This window comes from Leptinotarsa decemlineata, unplaced genomic scaffold (genome assembly GCF_025532065.1).
Source record: "Leptinotarsa decemlineata unplaced genomic scaffold, Ldec_3_MD MMD2_tig00000008_RagTag_RagTag, whole genome shotgun sequence".
NCBI lineage: Eukaryota > Metazoa > Arthropoda > Insecta > Coleoptera > Chrysomelidae > Leptinotarsa > Leptinotarsa decemlineata.
In genome coordinates this window covers 2,480,879-2,505,457 of record NW_027412537.1, presented here as the reverse complement: position 1 = coordinate 2,505,457, position 24,579 = coordinate 2,480,879, and the positions used below count along the sequence as shown (strand labels likewise).

At 36.3% G+C, this 24,579-nt stretch overlaps 2 protein-coding genes across 3 annotated transcripts in view; one reads left to right on the top strand and one right to left on the bottom strand.

Moving 5' to 3' along the window:
* Window positions 1-326: 326 nt before the first annotated feature.
* LOC111512583 (probable multidrug resistance-associated protein lethal(2)03659) overlaps window positions 327-24,579 on the bottom strand; it is a 51,189-nt gene continuing 26,936 nt past the window's right edge. For both annotated transcript variants that reach the window (XM_074170865.1, XM_074170866.1), the window contains 4 exons: window positions 12,148-12,535; window positions 11,946-12,096; window positions 4,972-5,202; window positions 327-1,368 (listed from right to left, as the gene is read on the bottom strand). In XM_074170865.1, the coding sequence (XP_074026966.1) occupies window positions 455-1,368; window positions 4,972-5,202; window positions 11,946-12,096; window positions 12,148-12,535 (1,684 nt within the window). In that variant the 3' untranslated portion in view covers window positions 327-454. The remainder of the gene's footprint in view (window positions 1,369-4,971; window positions 5,203-11,945; window positions 12,097-12,147; window positions 12,536-24,579) is intronic.
* Window positions 17,990-19,545, top strand: LOC141480658 (uncharacterized). Its single transcript, XM_074170867.1, has 2 exons — window positions 17,990-18,131; window positions 18,198-19,545. The coding sequence occupies exon 2, from the start codon at window positions 18,202-18,204 to the stop codon at window positions 19,336-19,338; it is 1,137 nt and encodes a 378-aa protein (XP_074026968.1). The 5' UTR covers window positions 17,990-18,131; window positions 18,198-18,201; the 3' UTR covers window positions 19,339-19,545.

Sequence of the window (24,579 nt, the reverse complement as noted above, 5' to 3'; positions counted from 1 at the left end):
TTTTTAGACGAAAAGTGGCCTTTTTCTGAGAAACTAGACCTGTTAATTAGAAACAAACAAATAAAAGCGTTACTCATCTACTCACTAATCCTGAATGACCAGATATTGGTCATTTGGGTATCAAAATCGTAGTAAAAAACTCTGCTCATATTTCGATTTGCCATGATTCAACTTGCACAAAAGTAAAAGAATGCTTCGAGATAAAATTTGGTGAAGTACTCATGTGAAGTATCAATTAATATTTTTAACGAATATATTCACTTGCTGATGGAAATAACAAGGTCAATTTTGTGTGTAATCAGTGTAAACTATAATAATCAAAAAAGTATTTTTTTCAATTTTCATTTATTGGAGAGTTCTAAAGGGAAAAACAAAAATCAATAAAAACTCATTGTGATTTTTTACGTTCAGAAATATAAATTCTCGTGATTGGAACAAAGATTTGGAAAACTATTTATTTCTGGTAATCTAAATGATTCAGTAGTCCCGCCTGTTTTACCATTTTATAGAAGAGTCCATTCTCATTTTCCAGTAATTTCAATGGTTCGTTGAATTCTACAATAGCACCTCTGTCCAGAACCATCACTTTGTCACATTCCAGAATAGTATGCAACCTATGTGCAATGATGAACATTGTGCAATTTGGAAAATGTTGATTTATTATTTTGTGCAGCATGATATCCGTTTCATGATCCATGTTTGCAGTTGCCTCATCCAAAATGAGGATTTTGGTTTGCCGGAGAAGAGCTCTAGCCAAACAGAATAGCTGTTTCTGTCCAGAACTGAAGTTTGATGCATTGCTTATGACTAAATCCAGGTCAGATATGGATTTTTTCAAATTCACTTTCTCCAAAACAGACCAAAGATCTCTATCTTCAAATTCTCTGAATGGATCAAGATTTGTACGCGCTGTACCAGAGAAGAGTACTGGATCTTGTGGTATTATAGCAAGCTTTTTCCTGAGGAATTTCAGTGACAAATTTCTGATGTTGACGCCATCTATTTTTATTTTTCCCTGAACATCATACAATCTGAAAATTGAAGATATCAATGAAGATTTTCCTGCTCCAGTTCGTCCAACTATGCCCACTCTCTGTTTTGGTTCCACTTCGAAAGATAAATTTTTAAGAACTGTTTCATTATTATAAGCGAGTGAAACATCCTCATATTCAACACTTCCTTTACTTGGCCAATCATCTAGTACTTCTCCCCCTTCTTTCTCAGGAGTAATTTCAGTATATTCCAAAACTCGTTCCAAAGAAGTTAACTGGGTTTCTAATTCTGTCCATTGTCGAAGTCCCCATTGAACAGAACCACCAAGCATCGCCACTTGCGTTAAGGCAAGCCCCACATCGCCAGCACTAACATCTGGAAGAAAGGTTGATTTTCTGTAATGATTACAAATTATTGATAATTAATATTCATCAGTGTCACGGCTTTCAAACTCGAAAAATAGTGACACTGAAAATCTCAGCCGCGAAAGTCTAAACCATTTTGTCAATTAATACTCATAATAACGAATTTTACTGAAGTTTTATCCCACCCCCAAACCATTATTTCAAATACCTTGACAAGTGTTTCAATCACCAAGTGGTCATCTTCAAGAGGAAGATTTTTCGAAGGGACTGGTTCGAGAGAGAGTCAGGCATCAAATTTCCAGAAACACGATAGCAGATGGAACGAAACATCCAATAAACGATAGTTGAAACAAAAAAAATTATCAAGCGATTGAAAGACAAAGCCGTCTTTTATTCGAAAGCCTACAAAATTAACAAAGTAGTGATTCTGGATAAATCGGACTACTAGGAAAGGATCTTTAATTCCTCAGTTTGATATTCCTCTTGAAGATGATCACTGGGTGATCGAAACACGTATCAAGGTGTAAAAATAACGGTGTTGGGATAAAACTCCAGTGATATTCATTACTACATCAAAGGTTCCAAACAGTGCATCACAAGTTCTTATAATAATGATAGGAAATTATGAAGGAGTGTATATGGATGATATTCTTAATATACTTTTTTTTGAAGAACTGAGATCAATCAACTGACTAGATTTGTTTTCTGTGGCTCTAACTGCTAGATAACTTGGTGAAACCAAGCCCCAGGACAAAGCATCCATGAGCCATGCTGAACCACAAATGTTTTAATGTGTGCAACTATTTTCAAAGAACAATGGGAAGACTCCCATGGGATGGACATAAGAGTTGATTAACAATCAGCTGTACGTTTCAACGCCAAAGTTCGATACGAACTGCCGAACGGAATTTGCCTTCTCTTTTTATCTACAGGTTTTACTGACAGACAGCACCGCTGATGAGAATTTGGGTAGATATGAACAGTGCCATCAGAAGTTGGTGGCTTTGGATTTATATAGTTACTAACAGAGAAAGACAAAAGATGAATTTCATTCTGTGGTCGATGTCGCAGATTGTCTTAGGAACCCCATTTGTCGATGATATTCATTATTTTGAGTCTTCTATCGATTTTATGGATGGCTTTTTCGTAAGTGGAAATGTACTCAAGCTCATCCTTTGTAAAGAGCCTAGTTCAACAATGCGTTCCTGATTCAGTATAGTACCAGATTTATTTCAGTCTGGTGTTGAATTACGAAAGCTTTCTGTGTTTCTGGTTTTGTAACAATAACTAGTTGAATTCAATGATCGGAGCTTTAGATATTTATTTATTTATTAATATCCAAACAGATCAACTGGTCTAATTACATGGATAAATATACAAATATATAATATTACAAATAATTCATATTAATTTACAAGCCATAAACATGAAAAATAAAGATAAAAGTAAAAATAAAAGTGAAAATGAAAGTAAAAGTGAACTCAACACTATGGTTTTCAAAATATTAGTAGATTAGTTGAAGTTAGTTGATGATAAATTGATAATTTGTTTGATTATAATGTTTTTAAACATATTTTGAGTTATTGACACATGGTTGCAAGAGGAGCTCTAGTAGTTCTATGTAAAACAGGGATATTGAATATCTAACTAGCTACCAAAAATTTTCAATATAGAGTTGAATTTTCATAACAAGTTTCAAATCTATGATCAAAAGATTTCAAATTTTGTATACCTTAACTTGTTACTGCATGAAAGTTGATAAAACTATCCACGATAATAATGTTCACACTATAAATTCGTTAGTTGGACCGGTATATCCAACTATTCTACCGTGTTAGGAATCACACGTTAAAAGGTGAGACCTCGTTAGTCCTTAGCTCGCTCAAGTTTCTCAACTTCTGACAGTTGTCGTTGGTATGGGGGCGACACCTGATTAACGGAAAAACAGATTTAAAACAGATTCAAACAATGTTTCTTACATAACAACAGGTAGGTACAAAAGATGGAATAAATGAATAATTCTAGTTGAACAGGTAGTTTAAAAATCGATTACAATGCAATAGTACTTCTAATAAAACATATAATTCATGAAAATAATAATACTTGGCATTTTATGAACACAAGTTCAAGAATGGCCAATAAATCATTTTTCGATCGTTCTGTTTAAAAATCTGTTTAAAATCTGTTTTTCCGGTAATCAGCTGTCGCTCCCATACGAACGACAACTCTCAAAAGTTGAGAACTTGTGCGAGCTAAGGACTAACGAGGTCTTACCTTTCAACGTGTGATTCCTAACACGGAATTTGAATGTTTGCTTTCATTGACTTCCAGATTTGCCAGTAGGTTTTCGAAACAACACCGACACAAAACGACATGAAATAAACAAATGGTTTCATCTGTGATTCTTATAAGGAGGTGTCTTTTTTATAATCAATGAAAGAAATAAAAAGGATGAAAAAAGGATAAATCATTTAGGTATTTTATCTATCGAATTGAAATATGCAGTAATTAGGCCATCGACATTCCTTCTAGTGTTAATAATATGGCATTTGAGGATATACATCATTTCGCTCATAAATATGGTAGAAGATGTAGAATAGTTGGATCAAAATAAAAAATGTGTAGACATTATTTTTCATATTCAGCGAGGGCTGTGGATTTTTTTAAATTTAGTTTCTTAAAATCTCTCATGTGTTCTGAAACTAGTGTTTTAAGATACCGTCCGGTTTAACCGACACTACATATTTCAATTTGATAAGTGAAATGCCTAAATGATTTCTCCATTTTATTCTTTCTCTTACTGCCATTGATTAAAAAACACCTTATCAACAGATTAGGCCATTCGTTTGTTTCATGTCGTTTTGTGTTGGTGTTGTCTCGAAAAGTTGGTGGTTGGAGTGTTTTTTATTTTTTATCATGTATCTAATATGTCTGATGGTTCTTAGAATAGGTAAATTATTACCACCAATAAACAACTTTTCGGTGACTGATTTAATTAGGAATTCATTTTTTCTTGTAAAATTGAAGCAATGATAATAGTATAAGTTTTGTGGAGGTGTGTTTATGAAAATTCATTGTTTTAGAGCCCCGAAGCAGAATTTTTTTAAATTCGAAACGTCGGAAAGAAAATGATTGGATTGAAAAAAATGATTCTGTTACCTAACCACCCTTTCTTCAGATTCAAATGTAATCCTAAGCAACCAGCAAGATGTTATTCCCTCGCCCTTGATGAACATGTTTCCATAAAAACGCAAGAATCAACATATACTCGTATACCAGAATCAATCATTTATAATTTTGTTATTGAGATTGTTCATAGTGTGAAAATTGTGTAATTATTATCATGGATAGCCGAACATTTCATTTCAGATGTTATAAATAGTAATGATGGATCAATAATTATTTGAAAGATATTATTTTCCTTTTCCAATGGTTGGTTGAACTCTATTTCATACTTCGTATACTTAGAGAAAAGTGGTATCAGATTTGAGTCATGAATTTTAGTATAGAGTTGGTGAAAAAAGCCTGAATGAGCTTCGACGAGATATTTTACAAAGAAAACAACCTCTACTTTTTTATTACCCCGGTACAACAGTTCCTGTAACTGACTCACCTGTAGCAAAGAAAAGAAACTTTATAATAACTGCTTTCACCATAGTAGAACCTATAATTTCCATGAAAAAGATAAATCCTCTCATTGAACACAATGAAGTGAAATGCGCAGATGTATATAAATCTTGATGTCGATCGAATTCATCCATAAGGATTGCTTCTGCCTTGTAAGCTCTGATTGTTGTCAAACCTTCTAGTGAAGCATTGAGATGCCCGATCATAGGACTTCGACCTGAAAAAAAAAACACTTGAATATCCCTACACTATTTAAGGGCAGCGTTTCCAGTGTAGATTTCAATAACAATATTATATGGGCATGATCAATGATCAAGGTGAAGTTCTAAGAACAATTTTTTTTGACATTTTTTTAATGTGAAGATTTTTTTTCATTTCTTAAACAGCAACAGTTGTATCTACAGTAATTTCCAAAATACTTTTTTCGTGTGATGGTATTTCGATAATTGCCGATTTGAAGGTTTGGCACATGTTTCAAGATATCGCTATGAATTCAATGAACCCCCCACTTATTTTAAATGGCAATAGTGTGAATCAACAAAACAATTGAACTAATAGTTATGAAACTATTCCTCCGGTAGCTTCTGTGTTAAAAATTGAAATTTCCTTCAAATTCGTAATTCGGACGTTTGTTTGAAGGTGGTTGACAATGTTTCATAGCGCATTCTATAAGTTCGGACATTAGGATGCTGTGTACGAAACTGCTACTTTCAATTGAAGCACGAACTCTTTACGAAAGATGAGGGACTGCCAATGGGATCGCCACTTTCACCGGTTATAGCCAATATATGATGATATATTTGGAGCTTGAAACTCTGGCCATTGAAGAGTCTGGTTGAGATACGTGGACGACACCTTCATAATATGGAACCATGGGAATACTGAACTAGACGCCTTTCTGAAACACATCAACAGCGTAAGTCCTTCCATCAATTCTCCAATGGAGAAGGAAGTCCACAACGAATTGTCATTCTTAGACGTATTGGTAAAGAGAACCGACACTAAATGGGAAACATCTGTATATCGAAAACCCACTCATACAGGACAGTATCTGATCCAGGAATTCAACCACCATCAATCGACTGAGAGAGGAATCATCAAAACTCTACTAGACCGTGCTTTCGGGCTCTGTAATACGAAGGAAGGTCTCGAAAAGGACCTTCAACTCCAGAGTGATGGTGGATCAGATTAGCTAGAAGACCTCAAGAGCTCCACAAGGAAGAGAAGCCGCCACAACCAGTACTTGTATTCCCCTACATCAGAGGATTGTCGGGATTGGGTCCAAGTATAACATCAGAACCTGTTTCAGATCTGGGAACACTATCAGTAGCAGCCTCACGAAAATTAGGCCACCAAACGCGGACTGCGATTCCAAGAATTGCATTTACCGGATACCCTGCGTGTGCGGAAAATCATACATTGGTGAAACTAAGAGGCAATTGAAAGTTCGCATTGCTGAACACAAGAAACACACAGCAAGGAGAAACCAGCAAATCCGGAATAGCAGAGCATGTTTGGACTCATCATCATAACATCAAGTGGGCTCAAGCTGAGATTATCCACAAGGAGGAACACTGGTTTAGGAAAAAATTTAAAGAAGCGGAACACGACCAACTCCCGCCAAACGTTCAGCTCCCGCTAAAACCGATGAAGCATAGAGAGGGACAAGAGGATAGGTGAAAGTACTCGAGTGACCTATAATCAGTCAGATCTCTGAGAAAAGTCCAGTTATTACCGGAAGACCATTATAGATACTAACAATCGAAACATCGTGAATTAAATTTGTTTGGAATCTTTCAATTTGTAATTTTCATTTCTTGTTAATAATTTTTTTAATTATCATTTCGTGTTAATATTGAATTTTTTTTAAATTTTTGGTTGTTACTTGTATTTTATTCCATTGTCTTCTTACCATAATTTTTATTTTTTCAGGTAACCTTTTGTTTAATATTACTGGAGTTTTTTCCCAACACCAAATCGTTATTTTTACACCTGGAAATTTTTACACCTTAGACAATGGAAGTCCGAACTAATGAAATCGTAATTCGGAGTCATCGGATACAAAACTAAATTGAAAATTATAATTCTTATTTGAAACATCGGCTATCGAGGCAAACTATTCCATTCAATCGTTCTTGGATTCCACAAGTTCTCATACGGGGTTTTGATTGAATTATTGAGCTCCTCCAACCTTCTGAGAAAAATTGAAGCAATTTGAATGAGATACAAAATAGATATTGAGGTATCCTGAAATGTTCAGCAAAGAAGCCAATTATCACCTATGGTAATTCAGTTCAAAGCATTTCCTGATGAAGATTCTAAGAGAAAAAATAATTTTTGGCTTTTCATTTCCTACGTTTTTTATACTGGATTCACTACATTTGGAACTTCGAAATACTGTCAGTATTCCTTTTAATGTTTTAGTACTTTTTCAACATGTTGTTCATCGGATGAGTTCAACTGGCCATATCAAATTGTCATAGTTTAATGCACATGACATATGTATTACCTTCGACCTGAAATCGTGTTTACAAAACGAAACTGATTGCTTCGAAATTTCCATGTTGATTGTCACTTTATTCCTGATCTTCACCTCTTGTCACTCTATTCTTTGTTATTATTATTAAATTAAAATTCATGAGAAACCAGGGTGGAGAGAAGTCGAATGTATACCTAATTAATATTTGTGAGAAAACAGCTTGATAGTAAAAATGGTATTTTCGGATTCTGAAACATACATACAATCAATTATCCGCTTTTTCAGCGTTAGCTTTTTTTACCCCCATATGAACGAGAGTAAAAATCCATGAAAAATTGTGATTATTATGCCAAGCGACACTTGGAGTTCACGTACATTACTTTCTATTCATGTGATTTGATAACCGTTCAAGTTTCAACTACTCACTGAAAGAGAGAAAAAAATATAATACTTTGTTTATGTCAATTGTAACTTCAATACGATATTTTCTGAAGGCCGTGGTAGGTAGTTTTTGTATTTTATTCAATTACAATTACGATTTATACAGTGTGTAACAACGAAAACTTAACAGAGCCGTTTTTGAATATAAAAAGTGAAATTTTCAAAAAAAGCTCGGACACGTCGATTTCTAATCAAAGAGGGGACACCTTTCAGACTAATCAAATTTTTTGTAGTACGCACCCCCTCGGGGTGCGACGTAATTCATCCAAATTGGCTGGCTGTGTAGCATAAACTTTACACTTCAAATATCCCCACAAAAATTAGTCCAGTGGTGTTAAATCTGGTGATCGTGCTGGCCATTCAATTGGAACTCTTCTGCCAATCCTTTGTTCTTCAAAAAGATTATTCAAAAAATTTCGAACCTGCTGCGCATAATGGGGTGGTGCATCGTCTTGTTGAGAATGGATAAATTCATCTTGACATCTTGGATCCTGTTCAATTATTTCAACTATACGAGGTTGTATTGCTTCTTCAAGAAGTTGTAAATGAGAATCAGCGGTTAAATTTCCTTCAATGAAAAATGGACCTATAATATGATTGCCTAATATTCCGGCCCAGACATTCAACTTTTGGGGATGTTGGGTATGTATTTCTGCGTATTGTCTTTGATTTTCATCCGACCAATAACGGCAATTGTGACGGTTCACGCAACCATTTGAATAAAATGAGCTTTCGTCCAAAAAACAGATGTTATAAAGCAGCTGGGGATTTTGCATTAATCTCTCACTCATATCCTCACAAAACTGCTGTCTTCGGTCAAAATCATCCTCATCGAGTTCATGAACAAGTTTAATTTTTTAAGGATGGAATTTGTGGTTTTTAAGGATTCTCCATGCGCTCATATGGCTTATTCTGGCCATTGCTGATAAACCTCTGGTACTTAACCTGGGATTGGCGATGACTTGATCAATCACTTCAATCGCATCATCGTCATTCACTACCCTTCTCTGAACATTTTTTTTCTTATTTGAAACCGAACCTGTCTCCCTGAATTTTGTGACCAAATCCAGAACGTGATTTCTGCTTAGGTGTTTACAAGGGTTTTGCTCGTTAAATAAAATTGATGTTCTGTTAGCATTTTGGTCGTTGCCAAAAAATAAAGCAATAACTGAAACCCTTTCAGCAGTAGTATAAGGCATTTTTAAACAAATAACAATACACGACCCGTTCAAAGAAAACAATCGAACGATGTACTAATGAAAACTGGAAGAAGAGGAGTGGGTTTTGATTTTAAAAAAGGGATTTTATTTAACAAAAAACTGATAAGATGAATCGCTCGAATTTTTTTTATTTAGGCATACAAGTTACCGAGTGGTCTGTCTAATGTATTATTAACATGGCAATTTCAACTTCAAATTATCTCGAAAACTAATCGTTACAAAAACTCAGATATCCAAAAGACCTTTAAAACAAGGTGCCACTCGACCTACTTCCCCTATCTAAATAAGGGTCGTCGGACGCACCCCTCCGATTAATCTGAAAGGTGTCCCCCTTTAAATAGAAATCGACGTGTCCGAGTTTTTTTAAAAATCTTACTTTTTATATTCAGAAACGACTCTGTTAAGTTTTCGTTGTTACACACTGTATATATGTGCCTTGATGTACAGTTGCCGTTTTTATATCATTAACATACCAATTCATTTATCCTATTTTTTTTTGTAAATCAATTTTCTTGGTCAATTTTTCACAAGTTCACCCATTGGTAATATATAGGTAGCTTTACTCATGACCATATTATATGTTGAAGTACATTCTGCAAGTATTAAGTGCCACTTTCTAGTAGCTGGTCGTGACATACAATTTTTTAATAATTTTTCCAACTACCATTTAGTGTCATAAGACATGGACCATCAACTTCGTATATGGCCCAAAGTCGGAACCAAATCAGAAAATGAGTGTTAGGTTACGTTATGTCCGAAGTGAGGGGGTCTATTCGACCCTCTACCGCAACCCACAAGGGTTTATTATGGCTTAAGTAAATGAGTGTACTAAGAACATATACAGAAAATCTTTATGGAAGAGATTGCTAAAAAAAGAACTGAAAAATACTTTGAAAAAGTATGGATAAACTCAGATCGATTATTACTGGACAACGACCATTCAATAATATCAATATTTCATTTTTTTCTCCCTTTTTAAATCTTGATTTGATTTACTTTCTGAATGAGAGTCATTAATATCCATCACGACACCAGAGGCTTCCTTAAAGCTTTGGTACTAGTGACAGTGCCAAAAAGGTAGTTGGATATTGGGTAATTTAATGAATGTAGCTGTGACTACATGGTAGGAGATCAGCATGAAAAATGAGAATTGAAACTAGGAAATTAATCCCTTTCTTTATTTCTCGAAACAGAGATAGAGAAACAGGTTGTTTCTTCAGACCTGGCCATAACTAATAATCGTAATAAATTTGAGTTCAATGTATTCAGAAAACAGAGCTATATAGACATCACAATCCCAACTAATTATTTTCATCCCGACAGCCATAAATTAGCACAGCATTCTCGTTACCTTTGTCTGCTAACGATCTGGATAGAGAAATTGAAACAATTATACAGATAGGACAGAATAATGGTGTCAACGCAGACACAATCCAAAAGTTAGAACAGAAAGCCTTAAATTATTTATAGATTGATATACTCCCAGATCAATCAACCAGAAACCATGAAGTATATAACTTTAACATATTTTGGTGAAAGAACAGGGACAATTGTGAAATTTTTCAGGAAAAACAATATGAAAATGGCATTCAGACCACATGCCAGGTTATTTCTTTTTTGTTTCCAAAGATAACGTGAAAAAGATGGAGTGTCTGGAGTATAAATGTTTATGTTGGACAATGTGGTTGAAATTCCTCAACAGAGTATGCTAAATATAAAAGGTTCTTCAGACTAGGGAGTTTTCAAACCATTCCTTGAATTTCAATCACAACTTCCTGAATCTGAACGATGAGGAAGTTTAACATTATTCAGGCAAAGGTTGGAAACTCAGATATTTGGAATCCTTGGAAATTCACAAACATAGGCATTGTGGATGTAACTTACTGAATGACTAAATTGACCTGTTTACTCGCTGGTTCTCATATTAACGTATCGACATCGTCGGAGGTTAACAAAATTCAGGTAATAAAGTAGGTGATAAAGTACCGTATGTAATTACCTAATGTGGTTGTATAGATAGATGAGGGTGTACATTGTTTGAAAAGTCCTTGTAAGGCGAAACTGCAGTAACGTTAGTCACAAATACAACTTGTATTGAAACTTAGGAAGTAACGGATTCATCCATAAATTTATGGTAAGTTTCATTTCTCTGATTTTTCAGGATATTGGGTACTCGTTTCATTTTGTACGTTAACAATTGACAGTTGAAAACAAGAGCGCAAAAACAAAGCATTTATGACCCAACAACAGGCAACGTTGTTTCGATCGGCCACAGGTTTCATCAGAGGTGCTAGGTTATATCACAATTGTTGGACTCCACTGTCCTTAAAGAATCTGAGTAAGTATGGATGATGACTTTCCCATCAAGAAGATGCCATTTGTGGAATTGATAGGGAACTCAATCATCGAATATCAAAGATAAATGAGTCTCCCCCAAGGCTAACAGTTACAAAACCAAGCGTCAATATCGACCGTCGAGATTCGTCCTCTATCTTTCACTGTAGCTTTCACTGCAAGGCAACAAGTTGAAACCCAGAGTTCAAACGTAACGCAAACAGCGCTATTTCGACCCGCCTTAGGTATCATCAGTCATACTAGGCTGAACCACTGAAAGATAGAGGAGAGCGTCTTTCATCATCGATATTCGATGATTGAGTTCTCTGTCGATGTCAAAACCAATGGGTATTGGTCCGAAAACAATGAAACAAATGCATATATTCAATAAGGAATTGTTGACATTACATAATCATGTCATTGTTGATTGAGTTAACGACTAGATATTGTGAAAAAAAATATTTGAAGAAATATTTGAAAACTTACTCGATGCCTCCAGTCGTTTCAAGCTTCTAGCAGCAGGTATACAAAATCTCCTGAGGATCAATAATAAAGTGAAAACGAACAAAATATACACCAGTAATTGTATATCTACAGAGAGCAAGAGACTCAAATGACCAATTATAGAAAATATAGTCTGAAAAAACAAGAATGAATTTTTACGAATTATTTTTCATTCTTAACTCACCCTTAGACAGTCTCGGGAGATGAAAGGAACATTTTCATCAATCAGTGCTAAATCTGCAGAAAATCGATTCAAAACATTGCCAATATAGTGTGTATCGAAGAAAGACATAACAGCTCTGATAATACTACCAACCAATGCCTTATGAATATTTATGGATGCTCTCCTACAAAAATCGAAATTTGCATAAGACGTTATCAGTGCCGTCAAAGTAGCAGAGAAAATCATTATTGAGTAAACTTCAAAAGTTTTTTGTTCCTTAGTCTTAGCTTCCAGAAATGCAGAGATATTGTGTAGGTTATTGGTCAATGTCGAATTCATAGACTGGCGAGTTGCTTCATATCCTTCAAGGTTCTGTTCCAAGTTGAGAACAGTTTGCTTTTCATCAACCCTAAAAAAATACATAGGTTATAATCGATTCGATAAAATTTCTGGAAATGATATTTGAATAATTTTTCATTCATTTATTAACTCAAGGCCAATATATAAGTGAAGAATAAAGTTTCGTCGCGTCGGTTCAACATTAAAAAAACAAAACCCAACATTCATCTCTTTCAGTGGAAGAGCTTCAGGGAACAAAAGATGAATCGATTTCTCTACGAAACCTTTCATCACTTGGAAGGATCGATTGTAGCTTGAGAAATGGTTCTGATGTAGATTTTGGGGAACATGTTCTTCCTTACGAATCAGTCCTGAAAGTCATTCGAAGAAAATTGGATTAAATAATTTGGAAAACACTTGCTACATGAATAGCATTTTACAAGTGTTGTTTGTGACAAAAATTTTCAAGAAAAAGATTTTAACGAAGAACAAGAACGAGAACGTTCCCTACTTATTCACCAAACTCAAACACCTGTTCATGCAACTGCAGTCTCGTAAGAATGTATTCTTTTTCCCACTAACCGAGTTTTTGAAGTCCACTGGATACTCGTTAGGACAACAAGAGAATTGTTTCGAATTATTGAGGTTCTTGTTGGATACTCTTCGGAGCTCTGGATTGAATGATTCCCTACAGCCTATCTCATCTTGGGTTTGAAGGTTTTCTGCTGGAAAAATTCTCACTTGTTAACTCCGTAGTACATATTCAACAGGTAGCAAAAAGGTATGTGACTTTCTGGAACTTCAACTAGCGTTTCCTAATATGACTGAAGTAGTTGTCTAAGGCCGCTTGAGGACCTCCCCCCACCATTTGACCTTGTCCTTGAATGACGTCATATGACCTTCAGTTACGTGTCAGATGATATGACCTTGATCATGGGTGTCGACCTTGAGATTTGAGTCTGTTCCTCGATATGTGACCTTGAAGTTTGGTCTTGAAAGATACCTCATGATCTTGCATTATGCACGTTCAATATGACCATGCGATTCGACCTTGAGATTTATCCTTGCTCAATACGTGACCTCGATGTTAAACCTTGTCACATCATATGATCTTCATTTTATCCATTATATCTGCAATACATGACTCTGAACTTGTGCTTTACCTTCAAGATCAACCTTGAGCTATGTGTATGCTATATAACTTCGAACATGAAATTTGAACTTGAGAATTCAAGCTATTCCTAATATGTGACCTTGAGGTTCAACCTTGGAGAGCATCTTACAACCTTGATATATATGCATGTCATATAACCTTGAACATGTAGTGGTGGGGGGGAATACTTTTAACGGGAGTGCGATGTGAATGTTTCACTCAGTTCGCATTCTCCTCCTAATCTTGTGGTTCATATAATTTCATACAAAATGTATATGTGCAACGAATGTGGGAAAAATTTCACACGCAGTGACAACCTGCGTCGTCATCAGCGCGATTCATGTACGTTGATGAGTTATGGAGGACCATCAACTGAGAATGATGGAGAAGCATCAACTCCGAAGAGGATGAGGTTAAACCCCCCAGCACCTCCGGTAATGCAGACATGCCAGTGCTGCAATTTGACAATTTCAAGTGATCAGATGAATGTACATCGTAGAACTTTGCACCATAGAACGAATGCATGTGTGCATTATGGGGAAGGTGTTAAAATTGTAGGCACAGCGTTCAAGTGTAGAATTGTGAGCTATAGGGTGGATAGTCAAAATCACCATATGGATTACAACACATTCTTCAATGAATTGAAGCAGAAAGTGTTGAAACTACTGGAAGAAGTGTTGGTCATTCATAAAATTGTGAAAGTGAATATGGAGGTGTTTGGGCGCTACAATCTACAAACTAAAGAGTACTGTGATGTTAAAGCATTCAATAGTTCCAATCAAGTTATTGATCAATCGAATGATTTGAATGTGGTATATAACAATTTTGCTGATAGTTTGACTGCCCAAGCGATGGAATTTCAACATCGAGATTCAGGTATGTGATCTATTCTAAACATCATCAATTGAGTGTGTCGAAAAATAATCTCTGTTTTCAGGTTGGACAATTGAGAAAATTTTGTATTTGGAGGTGAATGTTAATAAGTTTAGCCCCCTTGGTGGATCTTCTTACATCAAACTTCCCAAATTCATCGAGTCCAAGAAAAGTGTGGTGAATGTTGTGAATCAGGACCATTACTGCTTTGCATGGGCTGTGACTTCAGCTTTATATCCTGCCAGTGCGAGAGTGTGTGAACTTTCGTCATACCCGCACTTTTCAACCGTATTGAATGTAGCAGCTATGGAATTTCCAGTTAAGTTGAAAGATATCCCTAAATTTGAGATTATGAATAATTGCTCTATCAATGTTTATGGGTTGGAGAACACTTTCAAAAATGGCAAAATCGAATATGAAGTTGTAGGCCCATTACATTATTCAAAATCTAGGCTTAACAGTCATGTGAATCTATTGAATATCACAGACGAATCTGGTAATAGTCATTATTGTTGGATAAAGGATTTATCGAGACTAGTATCATCCCAAATATCTGCACACCACCACAAAAAATATTTTTGTGATGGTTGTTTATTGTACTTTAGCGATGAGCGGGCTTTATTGCGACACCAGTTAAATGATTGTAATCACATATCAACAACAACACCGAACACTAATTTAAGAATTGACAAATTTGGTAAATGTGTACCTGAAAATATTTTGAAATTTGAAAATTTCGAAAAACAATTGAAAGTTCCATTCGTTGTGTATGCTGATTTTGAATCTATTTTGAAACCAGTGCACACAAATGAACCAAATCCTGCACACTCTTTCACAAATAAAACTTATCTTCATGAACCATATGCTTTCTCATATATCATAAAGTGTTCTTTCGATGATTCAATCTCCAAATTTGTATTATACAGAGGTGCTGATGCAGCTAAAGTATTTGTTTCAAACTTGGAGGCTGACGTAACCAATATTTATCACAAATATTTGAAAAATGTGGTTCCGATGAGTCCTTTGACTGCTGAGGAAGAGCATGACTTCAATATTGCCACCACATGTGGGATATGTGGAAATAAATTTGAAGAGGGTGATATTAAAGTACGTGATCATTGCCATCTAACGGGGAAAAAAAGAAATGGAGCTACTCATTCCATTTGTAATCTCAATTTCAAATTGCCCGAATTCATTCCAATCATTTTCCATAATCTCAGCGGGTATGACTGCCACTTATTCATAAAGGAGTTATGTACCGATAAAAATAAAGTTGATGTCATCGCTCAAACTAAAGAGAAATATGTTTCTTTCACGAAACATCTATTCATGGAAAATACATTGTATCGAAATGGTCAAATAAAAAAAAAAAATTTGAAATTGAGATTTGTGGACAGCTTCAAATTTTTGGCTGCATCTCTACAAGAGTTGGGTGATAATTTGGATGAAAAACATTTTGTTGAAACTAAAAAATATTTTCCAGAAAATGATAAATTTCAGCTAATGAGGCAGAAAGGTGTTTTTCCTTATAACTTTATCGATTGTTTGGATAAATTGAATTATTCAAGTATACCATCGAAGTTGGACTTTTATGATAAACTGAATGAGAAGCATATTTCTGATGAGGATTATGATAGAGTGAAACAGGTATGGGGCATGTTCAATTGTCGGGATTTAGGTGAATATTCTGACATTTACTTGAAATCTGATGTTCTGTTGTTGTGTGATATTTTTGAAAATTTCAGAAATATGAGTTTGGGTACATACAAATTGGATCCTGCTCATTATTTCACATCTCCAGGTCTATCTTGGGATGCTATGTTGAAGTTTACAGGGGTCGAGTTAGAATTACTAACTGATATCGATATGGTGCATTTTTTCCAAAATGGTATACGCGGCGGTGTTAGCCAATGTTCGGAAAGGAAGCATATTGCAAATAATCAATTTCTTCCGAATTATAATCCCAACGAACCTTCATCCTTCATAATGTATTTGGATGCAACCAATCTATATGGCCATAGTATGTGTCAATCACTACCTGTTGACGGATTCACTTGGTTGACCGCCGATGAAATAAGTCAGCTAGATATCAATAGCATCCCAGATGATGGCTGTCAAGGATACATTCTTGAAGTAGATGTGCACTATCCTATAGAATTGCACGATTTACATTCAGATTTGCCATTTTTGGTGGAGAGCATTATACCACCTGGTTCAAAGTCTAAAATACCCAAACTCATACCGAATTTGAATGATAAAAAAAAATATATTGTTCACTATAGAAATTTGAAACAGGCGGTTCGTAATGGTTTGATGGTGATGAGAACTCATAGAATTCTCAGATTCAATCAATCACCATGGTTGAAGAAATATATTGATTTGAATACAACCCTAAGAAATAATGCCAAGAATAAGTTTGAGAAGAACTATTTCAAACTAAACGTGAATTCCATATATGGTAAAACAATGGAGAATGTTAATAATAGAAGAGACATTCGCATTGTTACACATTGGGAATCTATAAGAAGAGGTATGGGTGCCAACGCTCTTATAGCTCGTCCCAATTTCAAAACATTATCTATATTTTCGGAAGACTTTGTCGCCATTCATATGGGTAGAGTTAAGGTTTGCTACAATAAACCATTATATCTGGGATTTTGCATATTGGATATGTCGAAAACTGTTATCTACGACTTTTTCTATGACGTCATCAAAAAGCATTACGGATCTCAAGCTTCTCTTCTATATACCGATACGGATTCTTTGATATTGAAAATAATGACTGATAATTTCTATGATTTCATGAGTGAGAACATTGATAAATTTGACACTTCCAACTATGTGATGAATAATAAATTCAATGTGCCAGTAACGAAATCGATACTTGGAAAGATGAAGGATGAACTCCCGAGTGATCCCATCATTAGTTTCCACGGCACAGGTGCCAAAGCTTATCACGTTCAAAGTGTATCAGATGAAATAAAGAAGGCAAAAGGTATCAAAAAATCCGTTATAAGAAATCAAATATCAGTTGATGATTACATAAAGATTGTTGAAACAGGTGGTACAATATTGCGAAAGATGAATATATTTCGAAGTGATTTACATGAAGTATATACATTGATGTGCAATAAAGTTGCTCTATCACATAAGGATGATAAAAGGTTCATAATACCTAATACCACCAAGACATTACCTTGGGGACATAACGACATTGAGTTTTATCAAACATCCCCCAATCAGAATTTCAGAATTTTTTTGGAAGTGTTGAAAGATGAAAGCAATGTCGGTAATGGAAAATTAGATCTACTCATTAAATTATTGGAAGAGCAATTGACTAATTGAATATTAAAAATATATATACCTATTTTTTTAATGTTCAACAATAATTGGAAAATTCATACCAATTGAATATAGTTAATGAATGTTATCGTTCTCTCCCACTTCACCCCCACCACAACCCCCACACAGTGCACAACTGATGGTGGGGTTGTAGAGAGGGAAGTGGGTGGAGCTTATTCTTTTAAAATGCGAGAGGAGGCCAGAGTAAATCATTCGCTTGCAGTAGTCCTTCGAGTGAACTTACCTCCAGTGCCCAGTCGAGCCAACCTGCTTCCAGTGGAAATTTTTTCGATTCAATGTAAGTTCATAATTTCAATAACTATATATATATATATTGTATTGACTTATATTTCATTTTTTTCAGAAGCATGTCTTTCTTACGAGCTGCCCTGATGGATGGAACCATTCGTACTGAAGCCCAAGAGAGGGAGATCATGCGCAGGAAGGGGTTAATGGCTGGAACCCCGCTATCTGAAGCCCAGCTAGATGAAGCCATGCGCAGGAGGGTGGTTGTCCATCAGGACGTGGTGATCCAGCCACCTAGGACCCAGATGGCAACGATGGCTCCGACGACGACGACTTCCAATGTCAAGTCCCTCTTTCGTGATTTCAACCCAGACCAGGAAGCGGAATCAATGATGGACCTATCCATCGAGGCGGTACCGTCGTCTCAGAGTTTGGAAGGGTTGTTGGAGACGTTGAATCCAAACTTGGAGGAACCACTGCCAGATCTTCTAGATCTATCGGATGTGGAAGATGTGATGTTGGCACAGCTACCTGGTGTGTTATCCCAGATCGACTCCGAGGATGAGTTTGAAAACCCGAAGAAGCGGATACGGGCCAACAACAAGGTGGTGAAGTCTGAAGAGCGGAGTTCCAAGAAGACGAAACCACCATCCGCGAAGTCGAAGTCGAAGCCATCAATCCGGAGGAAGGGCGATAAACTGAGCGTCTTCAGAAAAAGGTGTGAAAGAAACACGGCCATTAGAGCTTGGCCGGAAGCAACCCGTTCTTCGGAAATATCTAAAGCTGGACCATCCTCCCTTGTAGCACCCGTCCACCAGGTGCAAGTGGTTGTAGATGTCCATCGGGAAGCTAGCCCGTCTCCTTTACATCAGGATGGGAGATCAACCTCACCAGCCCTCCCTGAGGAAAACATTCCTTCGCCCACACGAGAGGTCGCTGCGGAAGTTCCTCTGTCACAGAGCACATGTGAGGACCAGAAAGTTGTTAATTCTTTCTCATACATGCGATCTGTGATGGATGAATTGAGCAAGAAGCGACAGCGTCGAGGTGAGTGCGATTCCCGCCGCCGAGCCATGAGTGCAAAAATTGAAGGCATTCAGGCTCAGAAGCGGGAATTAGATAAGCAGCTGTCTCGCATTGAAGCGGATCTTCGCAAAGAAGATCAACTTGAAGGCGAGCTAGTGGCTTACATTGAGAAGTACGAGCCTCGGGTGCGGCGATGGAAGGACATGATTGCCGGCTTACCGATGGATTTGTAAATATATGTATATATGTAGTGCATGTTAATTTTAAGATATATTTAAGTTGTTTATAAAATATTTTTTGCATGTTAATTTTAAGGTTGTAATTTTTTTCATGATGAAATTAAATAAAAAATAAACAAGGAATTGAAAGGAGTGCATATACTTTGGTTGTTGCACACAGAATACTGCGAGGTTGGGGCAGTATTTATTCCTTTAATCTAGTCATGTTCTAGCCATATTTAGCATGTAGAAATTAACCATAGAAATAGTACAATCTATGTTAGTAATTATTTGCAATATGAGTTAGTGCAAAATAAGATCTAGGAGAAATAAACTTTGTATGGTAAAACTAATGAGTTTGATTAATAATAAACCTTGCCCCATCCCTCAGCATCATTCAATTCGAATGTGACGTTTCCATATATAAATAATGAAAGAAATTATTCATTAGAGTAGTTCAACAAATAGACGTTACATCATTAGTCATTAGCTCACACAAGTTGCGACTTCTGATGGTTGTCGTTTATAAGGGTGTGGCAGCTAGCTAATGAAAAAAAACAGGAAAGAATAGATGAATAATGGAAGTAACTATCATTTAGTGTGTTTGAATAAGTAGATGTGAATATAAATGATTGCATACAGTTGGTTAGGTTAGGTCAGTTTAGGTGAAATTTTTCTCCTGAGCGGATTGCAAAAAGAACCAATTGATGATGATCCATAGAGAAAATAGTCTATTTTATTTCATATATATGTGATGTTTTACTTAATATATACATGTGATGTACGATATCTGGGAATAAACTACATATTCTCAACTCCTAAGGTATTGTTAACTGTGCGGTTGACCCGCAGGGTCAAAAAATTTTTCGACCCGCGAATTAAATTAATTCGCGGCCGCGAATTAAAATTATCCGCGGATAAAGTCGCGGATCCGCGGCCGCGGCCGCGGATCCGCGGATAATCCGCCGATAAAACCGCGGGTCCGCGGCCAAGGCCGCGGACCCGCGGTTTTATCGGCGGGCTATCCGCGGATCCGTGGCCGTGACCGCAAATTCGCGAATCCGCAGAATAATTTCAACGGCGATCGCGAATTAATTCAATTGGCGGGTCGAAAAATTTTCTAAGCGGAGCGAAGCTGACCACATCTGTTTTTCATTTTCATCCCTCATATTATGATTCATTTAACAAATACTTCTACTCCCTCCATCACCCCCTCCATCACCCCCTCCACTCTCCCTCCTTCTACAAATCATATATAAAAGGTTGCATTCTCAATAACTCATAGACTTGTTCACTCATCATGAATCGAGTAACTCCAATTGTGCAGGAAGCTGATTCCTCAAGTGAGCCTCATGTCGATTCTCCCGAGAGTTCGTCCTATGGAGATATCCAAGTGCAAGATATCACTTCAACGTGTCCGGACGACTTCGATGGGTATTCAGATACCACCATTGATTTGAATGAGGAACGACGTTATTTCGAATATGAAGCTGATGAGTATGGCCAATTTGATGACCCAATGGATCCAGATGCCGACTTTGGGGTGATGAACGAGTTTTTTCTGATAGTTCGGGAAGAATCACCCAGCCCCGACATTATGGAGCCGTATTTGGATGATCAAGTCGGAGAACAAAATCAATTCGATGACCCCCTCGAGATACCCGACTCTCCGGATCCTGACATAATCATTATAGATGACGATTAAAATGGTTGGGTTAGGTTAGTTTTCTCGGAGTGCACATAATCTGGTTGGTGCACACGGAATACTGCGTGGTTTGGGGCAGTGTTCAACCTAACCCAATATTTTTTTTAAAGCTAATTACCCATATGTATCACTCATATCTGATAGAAAAAAATAGAGAAGTCCAATACATTCAACGAATCATTGGAAGATATATTCAAAATCAACTAGTAACAGTTTGGATATCTAACCATACACTTCAGTTCATCCACTATTTGTGTCAATAATTTTTTTTTGAGAAGGATTTGTTTTTTTTCCATCAAAAGGTTTAGTGTTAAACAAAAAAAAAACAACAACAATAAAAAATATATAATATTTATTAAAACAAATCATTGTGAGGGTACATGGTTACAAATTATGCAAACATCCAATCGACGAAAGTTCGTCAGTGGCCTGTCACAAGCTTCGCAAAAAGTTTGCGTCATCCCCATCATCGAAATAGTGTAATGGATATCAATATGTTGATACTCACCCCCATTATTATTTCGATGGGAATAAAACCTAAAACAGCACCAACATAACATGTAGATGGTATCATCAATGGTTCGTATACGAACATGAGAGTCCGTTACACAATATAAATCTAAATTATTTTCCACCGTATCACTGACATTCAACCAACGACTTCCTATAATGATGTTCCCATTGTCAGTCGCCGGGTCATCGTCGATACCCTCATCTACCATGGCTACACCGTCTTCTTCTACATCGATACCCTCATCTACCATGGCTACACCGTCTTCTTCTACGTCGATGTCATCTACGATGTCGATTATGTAATCCCCTCCTTCGACGATATCATCCTCTTCTTCAATAACGTCGATGGGAAGTTCATCCTCTTCATCAATAATGTCGTTGGGGGGAAGTTCATCATCTTCATCAGAAAACCGATTATTTTCGTCTTCGAGAGACAATCTCATCAAAACTTCATTGATTTTTTTAGCGTTCATTTTTTTTTATTTTTCGATAAGTTTCGTCAAAGGTACTACTAGCACTAGTGAATAGTAATTGGAGTTTAGAGTTGCGAGTCGATTTTTATATGTTTTTTTTTCTTGTAGAGGTGGTAACCCCACCACTACACCACCCCTCCTCTTTTCACTCTATGTGTTTATAATAGGAAGAGAAGTTCATGAGAGTACATTTGAATTCATCAGTTGAATATTTCGACATCCAATAGTGAATACTAATATGCCTTTTCCAAAAGAGTGGGATTCAAAACCGAAAGTACGCGGTCATCCAATCAAAGTCAATCAAGTTATAATGTGTAGTAATTGTCAAGGTTATTGGCTTGAAGCATATATTAATCCATGTACCGGTCTGTGTCGTAGATGTGTATTGAAAAATCCAACCCAAGTTCCGAGTCCAATTAAAGTTTCGAAGGCGACAAATAATTCAACTCTAGAAGTATGCCCCCACCATCAGTGCTGCAAATGTTCCATAGGAATCGTGTGTGACAATTTGGGAATTTATAGAAATATTTGTGTGAACTGTGCAGCAAATTGTGAGTTACTACTTCAACGTTGTCTACGTTGTGATAACTATAAAGTAGATTGTTGGAACAATTTATGTACCGTATGCAGAAGTGGATTGATATTATGTGAAAATGTTGGTGATTTCTATCCCGATGAGAACATTCACTTCCGGGATTGTTGGTGTTTGAACAGTGAAGATCAGGTGAAAAGACGAGAAATATATGGTAACGCTATTCGGACATATATTCCATTGGTTACAGTGCCACCCATCACAGCTAATGTCAATATTCAATACATGTGAAATTATATGTTGAATAAATAAATTGCTTTAATATTCAATAATAAAAATTCAATTTCATCATATTGTCTTTATTTTTCCATTTACTACAATAATATTTCAATTAAACTAATGAACTTTCATCGATCCAAGAGTTATGATCTCCAGAGAATCCCAACCACTTCACAAATAGGCGACGTCCTTTCCTTTTCAAAACTCGCTCAACCAAATATGTATTGGGATCTCTCGCTTTATTCAATTCCATTTTATAAAAGCAACCTTTTATCGGATCTCCATTCACATCTTCTAGCTCATAAGTTATAGGCTCTGTACTATTAATTTTCACAACTTTAAAAAGTTCAGTAGTGAAATTTGCTGTATAACCTTTGGCGAATGCATTTTTAAACTTACTGATTCGCACCATATCTCCAATTTTGAATTCTTTTTTTTCACGTTTTCCATGCTGCTTCTTTGATCTTGCATAAACTGTCATTTTTGTGGATGGTTTTACGTCTACGGGCTTCATACCAATGGTACGATGAACTTTGTTGTTATATTGACTGGTAATTTTAGGAAGAATATTCAACCAACTGTAATGGCCTTGAAGTGAAAATTGCCTATAAAGCCAACTTTTCAACGTCCTGATGACTCTTTCCGCAATTGCAGCCTTTTTTGTGCTGAATGTTGAGTAATGATTAATACGGTGCTCTCTCATTAGCGATGAAAATTTTGAATTATAAAACTCGGTACCGTGATCAGATTGTAAGTTCCTTGGGACATGCTTCGCATCTTTCAACACACTCGCCATAGCTGCAGTAACTGAATCAGCTGTTTTATTTCTTAGTGGTCTTGACCATACATACTTTGAATAACAGTTGATAACTATGAGGATGTACCTATAACCATTATTTTCTTTAGCATATGGTTGCATTTCCATCAGATCCATCTGCCACAAGTCATAAAATCCCTTTATTAGTGTCTTTCGACGGGGAAAATTTCGACGCGCCGGCTTATGTATTTCCTTCACAACCTGCCATTTTGCATCACTCATATTACTGCTATATGACTTCTTCGAAGTGATGAAGTCGAGAATTCAGTTCGCTACTGTTCACGTGCAGGTTTAACAACTGACTGTTCAACTTCAATAACTCGCTCAGTAAAAGTATCAACCAACTCGGTTACAACACCAATTCGCTTTTCCATATTAGTCAATCGATCAGCTAATGATGAAGTGATGAGTGCATTTTTGTCAATGATGATTCGCAGTTCGGTATTTTTTGAATCAATGTTTTTTTTGACGTATCGTAGCGCTGGCGCAATGAATTCTTCGAAATAGTTCAGGGTTGATTCCTTGGTTTCTTTAATATGATTATCAACGTATCTTTTAGTTACAGAGTCTTCACCGTCTACAGGTTCACCAATATTCTGCAATCGCTTATTCTGAATGTCATAATCACCATGTGGTGTAAGAATGAATCCAACACCCGATCTTCCAACAAGTGGTTTACCAACACCACCCCTTCTACGACCAAATTTATCAATTGTGGTATGCATAGTTAGATCATCTGTGAGTAACTGAGTCAGCTTCATACATTGTGTTCATTATATTACGCTCAATAGACTAATCCTTCTTCACGTAATTCCTCAATTATGGCCAATATTTCATTATCGTGCCCGGTATGTCCAGCCATTCGTGAACTCCAAAGCAATTGAAGGCGATCAACCAATTCTTCGAGTTTATTCCAATAAACATAATCTATATGCTT